The sequence below is a fragment of the Hipposideros armiger genome, unplaced genomic scaffold (assembly GCF_001890085.2).
Source record: "Hipposideros armiger isolate ML-2016 unplaced genomic scaffold, ASM189008v1 scaffold_2207, whole genome shotgun sequence".
Classification (NCBI taxonomy): domain Eukaryota; kingdom Metazoa; phylum Chordata; class Mammalia; order Chiroptera; family Hipposideridae; genus Hipposideros; species Hipposideros armiger.
This window is the reverse complement of record NW_017733553.1, coordinates 5614-12583: the sequence shown is the minus strand read 5'-3', so window position 1 is coordinate 12583 and position 6970 is coordinate 5614. Positions and strand designations below refer to the sequence as shown.

Here is a 6970-nt window from a genome sequence, read left to right as displayed (position 1 = left end):
AGCTGGGGTTTTTAAGGGAAAATCAGGGCGTTCCTGCAGAGGCCACGCGATGGTTCCAGGGGTCTGCATGGAGCCTTCCCTCTGGCCCCGTGATTCTCTGGTGGAGTCAGCAACCCAGGAACTAGGATGGGATTAGCCCGGAAGACCATGGAGATGGTGATCAATAAGCCAAAGGGTGTTAATCATAAGTTTCAGGGTAATTTTCTAAAGCAGGGAACTGGACGGGACTGGGGACACTGAGCTCAAGCCACAGAGGGACAATCTATTGTTAAGCTATAGGAAGGTCAAGGGACGGTGAGGCCGGGGACGTGGAGAGGCCTCTACTCTGGGGGTGCCAACCGGGCCCTGTTTCAGCTGCGAGCCTCCCTTGCCAGGGACAAATACATGTCTTAAGTGCCTTTTCCACAAATTCTATGAAGAGAAAGCGTTAGCTTATATACACAGCGAACCTTATTTTAGTCCACCTGCCAGAAATACAGCCTGGACCCAACTCTTCTTTTATGTCGTTTTATCCATCCTGTGGCAGCAATTTGAGAATGAAGATGTGGGGTCCACAACAGGTGACCCCAAGGTGTGCTTCTGCTGTGTGCAGATTGTTTTGAGCTGAGGGTGGATTTTATCTTTTCCTGAAGATAAACTTCTGTCCCTCTAACTGTCCAGAGTAACAGGAATTAAGGGCTTTGCTCATAATAAGAGATCATCGGCCACCATCTCTGTTTGACCACCTACAGGGCAAGGCAAACTGACAGTCACCAACCATCTGCTCTTATCATTCTGCAATGACCCTTTGAAGCCCCCAGGGCACCTACATCATCCCTAGCTCAGGACATTTTCTATACCCATGTTCATTTTCTAACTAACTCTCCTGCATGTGGGGTCCCTGACTCTCTCTTGTGTGTGGGTTCCCTTGTGTACGTATGACATCCACTCATTTTCTCTTGCTAACCTGTCTCCTGTCTATTTGATTCTTAGATCAGCCAGAAGAACCTTGAGGGTAGAAGTTACAACAATTCCTCCCTACAGTTGATGCTGTGAGTAGAGTCAAGTCACAGGTTGGAAGCCGGCACTTCTCCTCAGGCTGCTGGAGATGAGGCCCTGGGGCATCTGACACTGGCCGGCCTAAGGTGGAGATTCTTACGTGTGAGCACACCACAGATTTCTGTCTGCAGGCTTCATTGGAAGCCAACGTAGTGAGGATGTCTTTTTTTCTCTCTTTTTTTTAGAATTATTTTTATGTTTTTAAGATTTTATTGGGGAATTGGGGGAGGGGAACAGACAAGTTGTTGTCCTTCCATCTTAGTTGTGGAGGGCGCAGCAAGCCCAGCTTTAAGTCCAGTCATCATCGGAGCGCCCGTGGGTGGCTCACAGCCACTCAGCCCAAGGTGCCGAGTTCAGTCTTAGTTATGAGTGGGCGTAGCCACCATCCCATGCAGGAGTCCAACCAGCAGCCTTGTTGTTAAGAGCCTGTGCTCTATCCCCTGAACCACCCGGGTAACAGCTCAGCTCAAGATGCCGAGTTTAGTCTTCAGTTGCGGGTGGGCATAGCTCACCTTGTTGAACAGGCAGCTTTGTTGTTAGGAGCACATGCTCTCACCAGCTGAGCCATCTTACCACCTGTTGGCAGCTCAGCTTGGGCGCAGCTCACTGGCCCACGTGGGAATCGAACCAGCAACCCTGTTGCTCAGAGCTTGCACTCTTGAGCAAGCTCTCAACTAACTGAGCCACTCGGTCAGCCCAAGAACCACAGGTTCTTAATCCTGTTGTCTACCGATGGGCATTTAGGTTGTTTCCAAGTCTTGGCTATTGTGAATAGCACCACAATAAACATAGGGGTACATGTGTTTTTTCAACTTAGCGTCTTGGATTTCTCTGGATAGATACCTAATAGTGGAATCGCCAGGTCATAAGGTTGTTCCATTTCCAGGTTTTCGAGATACCTCCATATCTCCATAGTGGATGCGCCAACCTGCAATTCCACCAACAGTGCCCAAGGGTTGCCTTTTCTCCACAGCCTCGGCAGCACTTTTTGGCTGATTTATTGATGATAGCCAATCTGACAGGAGTGTGGTGGTATCTCATTGTGTTTTTTATTTGCATTTCTCTAATGATTAATGAGGTTGATTGAGCATTTTTTCATGTCTGTTGGCCATCTGTATGCCCTCTTTAGAGAAATGTCTTTTCATGTTACCTGCCTATTTTTTAATTGAATTGTTTGTTTTTTTCGTGTTGAGTTGAATGAGTTTTTTTTAATTTCTATAAATTTTGGATATTAACCCCATATCAGATACATTATTATTATTATTTTTATTATTTTTGAAATTTTATTAGGGGACAGTGTGTTTTTCCAGGATCCATCAGCTTCAAGACAAGTAATTGTTTCAGTCTGGTTGTGGAGGGTACAGCTCCTTTGCCCATGACTGGAACCGGCAATCTTGGTGTTATGAGCCTGAGCTCTTACCACCTGAGCTAACCAGCCACCTCTAAGGTGTATTATTGACAAATATCTTCTCCCCTTCAATAGGCTGCCTTTTTGTTTTATTGATGGATTCCTTTGCTGTGAAATAAATCTTTAGTTTGATGTAATTCCGTTTATTTTTTTTCTTTTACTCTCTTGCCCAAGGGGATAGATATATCAGTAAAGGATTTATTTCTGAGCACTTTATTCTGTTCCATTGATATATTTGTCTTTTTTATGCCAGTACCATGCTGTTTTGATTACTATAGCCTTGTAGTATGATTTGATGTTGGGTAGCATGATACTTCCCACATTGTTCTTATTTCTCAACATTGCTGTGGCAATTCGGTGTCTTTTATGGTTCATTATAAATTTTAGGATTGTGTGTTTCTGTTTCTGTGAAAAATGTCATTGGTAGTTCGATAGAAATTGTGTTGTATCTATATACTGCCTTAGATCATATGGACATTTTAAGTATCTTAATTCTTCCTATCCATGAGCATGATATGTATTTCCATTTATTTGTATCTTCTTTAATTTCTCATTTCAGTGTCTTATAATTTTCTGAGTACTGGTCTTTTACTTATTTGGTTAATTTTATTCTTAAGTATTTTATAGTTTTTGAAGCAATGTAAAAAGGATTGTTTTCTTAATTTCTTCTGATAGTTTATTATAGTGTATACAAATGCTGCTGATTTCTGAATATTAATTTTGTATCCTACTTTACTACATTCATTTATCAGTTCTAATAGTTTTTGGGTTGAGTCTTTGGGGTTCTCTCTATATAGTACCATGTCATCTGCATACAGTGACAATTTTACTTTCTCCTTTTCAATTTGGATGTGTTTTATTTCTTTTTGTTGTCTGATTGCTGTGGCTAGAACCTCCAGAACTATCTTGAATAAAAGTGGTGAAAGTGGGCAACCTTGTCTTGTTCCTGATCTTAAGCAATTTGTCTACCTGTCTATTCCCCTTCCCTGATTCCCCAATAGAGAAAAATCTTTAAAAAAAACACACGGTTGTTTCCTTTTCTTCTATTGAGTTTTGAGGGCTCTTATTATATTCTGGACACTGCCCTTGGTTGAGTATGTGATAGGCAATTATGTATCCTTGTCTGTGGCTTGTCTTTCATTCTCTGGATAGTCATGTAGGCACAATTTTTTTTTAATTTGGTGTAGTCTAACTTATAATTTTATTTTCTTTAATGGATCCTGCTTTTTCAAACATAATTTTTATTATTATTGTCTGTGAATAATTTCATGCTTTGCAGTTTATCTAAAAAATTCTTTCTCTGATGTGTCAAAGTCCTGACATAGTTATTCATGTGTATTAACTCTATATTTGTTTCTTTATTAATTTATAGACTCTGATGATTCTTTTTCATGGTATAGTCTTCATAAAATGTGGACAATTCTGATTTTATGCTCAATCTTGAACTTGAGATGACATGAGAGACGCTTTGGTATATCTTCTCTGCCAGATTGCTCATCAGCTATAATCCATGTGCTTCTGTAGTCAAACTTAGGGATTTCCGTTTCCAGGTTTGGGTGTATCACTATTGTGGGCCCTCATGGCCCTTTAGGGACAAAATCAAGTCCTCGAACAGAGTTTATCTGTCACAACTCCCATGTGAAACTGCTGAACATCGTCTGTGTCAAACACTCCATCATGAGAGCACAGACATTATTTTATTCGTGCATTTTGGACCAGTTTCCTTCTTCATGGTGAGAGAGCTCATATATGTAACTCTGGAGTCTATTAGCTTTCTTATCTGCTAATGCTACTTTGATGTGAAATCCACGTTTTAATCAAAGTTGACTTTGGGTTTATTTTTGTTCCGTCAATTACAAGGACAGCAGCCCATGAAACAGCGGCATTTTGTGGGTGATTCTAGCCTCCATGTACCTGTCTTGTCAGGTTGAACACTGATGAGAGAAAGAATTCAGCCTGTCACCTCTATGCAGCACTAACAGGGACATGGGTCTCCTAAGGAGAGGAGAGAAAGGAAGATGGGGCTCTGAGGCAGTGGGTGGGGAGGAACCCCAGAGCCTGGCAGGAAATGCCATCTGCCACACGTTCCTGTGCTGCAGAGGTGGGGGCCCAGCTGAGGACCAGCTCGGGTTCTTGTACAGGAGCCCCCTGGGCTGTGTCTCTGTGCTTCGGAAAATAGTATGGAGGTTCCTGAAAAAATTAAAAATAGAACTACCATATTATCCAGCCATTCCACGTCTGGGTATTTATCTAAAGGAAACAAAATAACTGTGTCACAGAGTTATCTGTGCTCCCGTGTTACTGAAGCATTTTGTACCATAGCCAAGACATGGAAACCTAAGTGTCCAGCAACAGATGGATGAATCAAGTGTATATAATGTGATGCTATTCAGCCATATAAAGAGATAAATCCTGCCATTTGCAACAACAAAAGTGGACCTTTAGGGCATAATGATAAACTAAGTCACAGAGAGAAAGGCATATACTGTATCATCTAACTTATCTGTGGAATCTACAAAATAGCATACAAAAAGGGATTGTATGTGTCATGACCACAGATGGGGGTTGGGCAGTGGGAGAATTGATGATGATCAAAATGCACAAACTTGCGGTTACAGGATAGGTGACACTGGAGATGTGATGACAACTCGCTGACTGGTTAACACGGCTGTGTGGTGTGTTTGATGTCACTGAGAGAGTAGATCCTCCAAGTACTCAGCACAAGAAAAAACACCTTTCTTTTTTTGTTTTCTTGTCACTTTTTTTGAATCTATATGAGATGATGGATGATAATAAAACTTATGTGGGAATCATTTCTCAAGATATGAGGACATATTTTTATTATAATTCTCATATTACCTGCTCAGTACACACACACCACACATGCACGCAAACACACATGTTTTAGAAAAATAAACGCATCCACACATAAGAAGTCCTACAAAATGGGTTCTGGGTGCACATGATGTTGCATATGATTTCCTCTAAAATGTGGCCGGGTACCTTCCACATATTAATGTACAGTCAGCAATATTCTCAGGGCAGATTGTATTTCCTCCTAATATTGCTACTACATTGTTGTCTTACAGCTTCATCCTTGACCAGCCCCCCACACCAAACCCTGACCTAATGAGGTCATGAGGGAGTGTCCCGGAACGCTGAGACCCGGTGGAATGATGTCGGTTATTTCCCTTATTGTCATGGCCATGGTACAGCTGCACCATCCTGGGGGTTGTGTGTGTGGGAGTATGAAGGCACAGCATGTGTTGGAGTAAAATGGGGGTGGTTGATAGAAACTGGCCTTAAGGCACTTATCACATGGACTTTAGAAATAAGAAGCTTCACTTCTTTGAAGTTCCCAAATAAAAGCCAGTTCGGGGCTCAGTCCCAGAGAGACTGCTGCCCCCTGGCCTCGTTTTAACTCTGTCCTTGACTCTTGTGTTTCTTTAACCCTGTGCGGCCCCTGTCACTCCCCATCATCCTTGCTGCGTGGGACACGGCATACAAGGTTAGGGGATCTTAAATCTTCTGTTCAGGAGGGAAAACCACGGCATTCCCTGTGCTTTGGCACATCTGCTTTAAAGTAGGACTCCCCATTTTTTGTAGGTAAATCCTCTGCGTTGCTTACACAGCATCAGACATTGACATATTGTGTAGTGATGTGCCATTCTGGCCATTTTCTGAATTTTATATCAAATTGTCATCATTAGCTGGCATGATTTTGGAAAAAGGCACTTTTCTCAGTGATTTCTACTCAAAAGATGAGAGAAAAATTGGAACTATGTTTGGAGAGTCATAAGCAGACATTAGAAGAATTCAGGGTCTTGCCCAGTTTACAAGTAGAAAATAAAACAAAACCCAGAAGTCAAGAGATAGTACTAGAAACTACTATCTACAAAGACAGAGTATAGTTTCTTTTGCAACATAATTTTTTCTCTCAAATCACCTATTGTTAACAAAAATAGCCAAATTAGGAATCATTTATTTATTTGCAACATGGTCCAGTTTTAATAAACTGGGCCTATTATCTGTGTAAGTCCAGCAAGAACGTTAAATAGTCATGTAGCCACTTGCTGGACTTGTTCACACGGAATCTGCAGACTGAACAGAAGAGGACTGATGGCCAGCAAAGCCAGGGCAATGCCGTGGTGTCCGGAAGTGCCTGCGATGCCTGTTGGTTTAGGGCGAGTTGCCCTCTCCTTGAGGCCCCCAAATATCTTGAGGTTCCTGCACCTGCCAAGAAGTGACATTGTTTACTCACATGGTAAGGCTGCTGGGAACTATGTAAGCAAGCCATCACATCAAGGGTTTCTATGGACTTCCAGAAGGCAACCTTAATTTCTTAAAGCCATCTGGTTATATCTGATTCTATGCATTTCTCTCTCAAATATACTGCCGCCAGAGTCTTGGTAATGAAAACTAGTTTCAAATTACGCCCTGTTGTAAAGAGGACAGACTGATATTGAACTTACACAAATAATCACACTGCCATAATAATATACTTATTAAGACTTTCTGGATTCT

At 41.8% G+C, this 6970-nt stretch overlaps 1 gene segment (V, D, J or C); it reads right to left on the bottom strand.

The window, feature by feature from the left end:
• LOC109378599 (immunoglobulin heavy variable 3-23-like) overlaps positions 1–1951 on the bottom strand; it is a gene marked incomplete at its 3' end in the record, with an annotated part of 8300 nt that extends 6349 nt beyond the window's left edge. The window contains 1 exon segment of the V gene segment in view: positions 1882–1951. Coding sequence covers positions 1882–1951 — 70 coding nt within the window.
• Positions 1952–6970: the final 5019 nt, after the last annotated feature.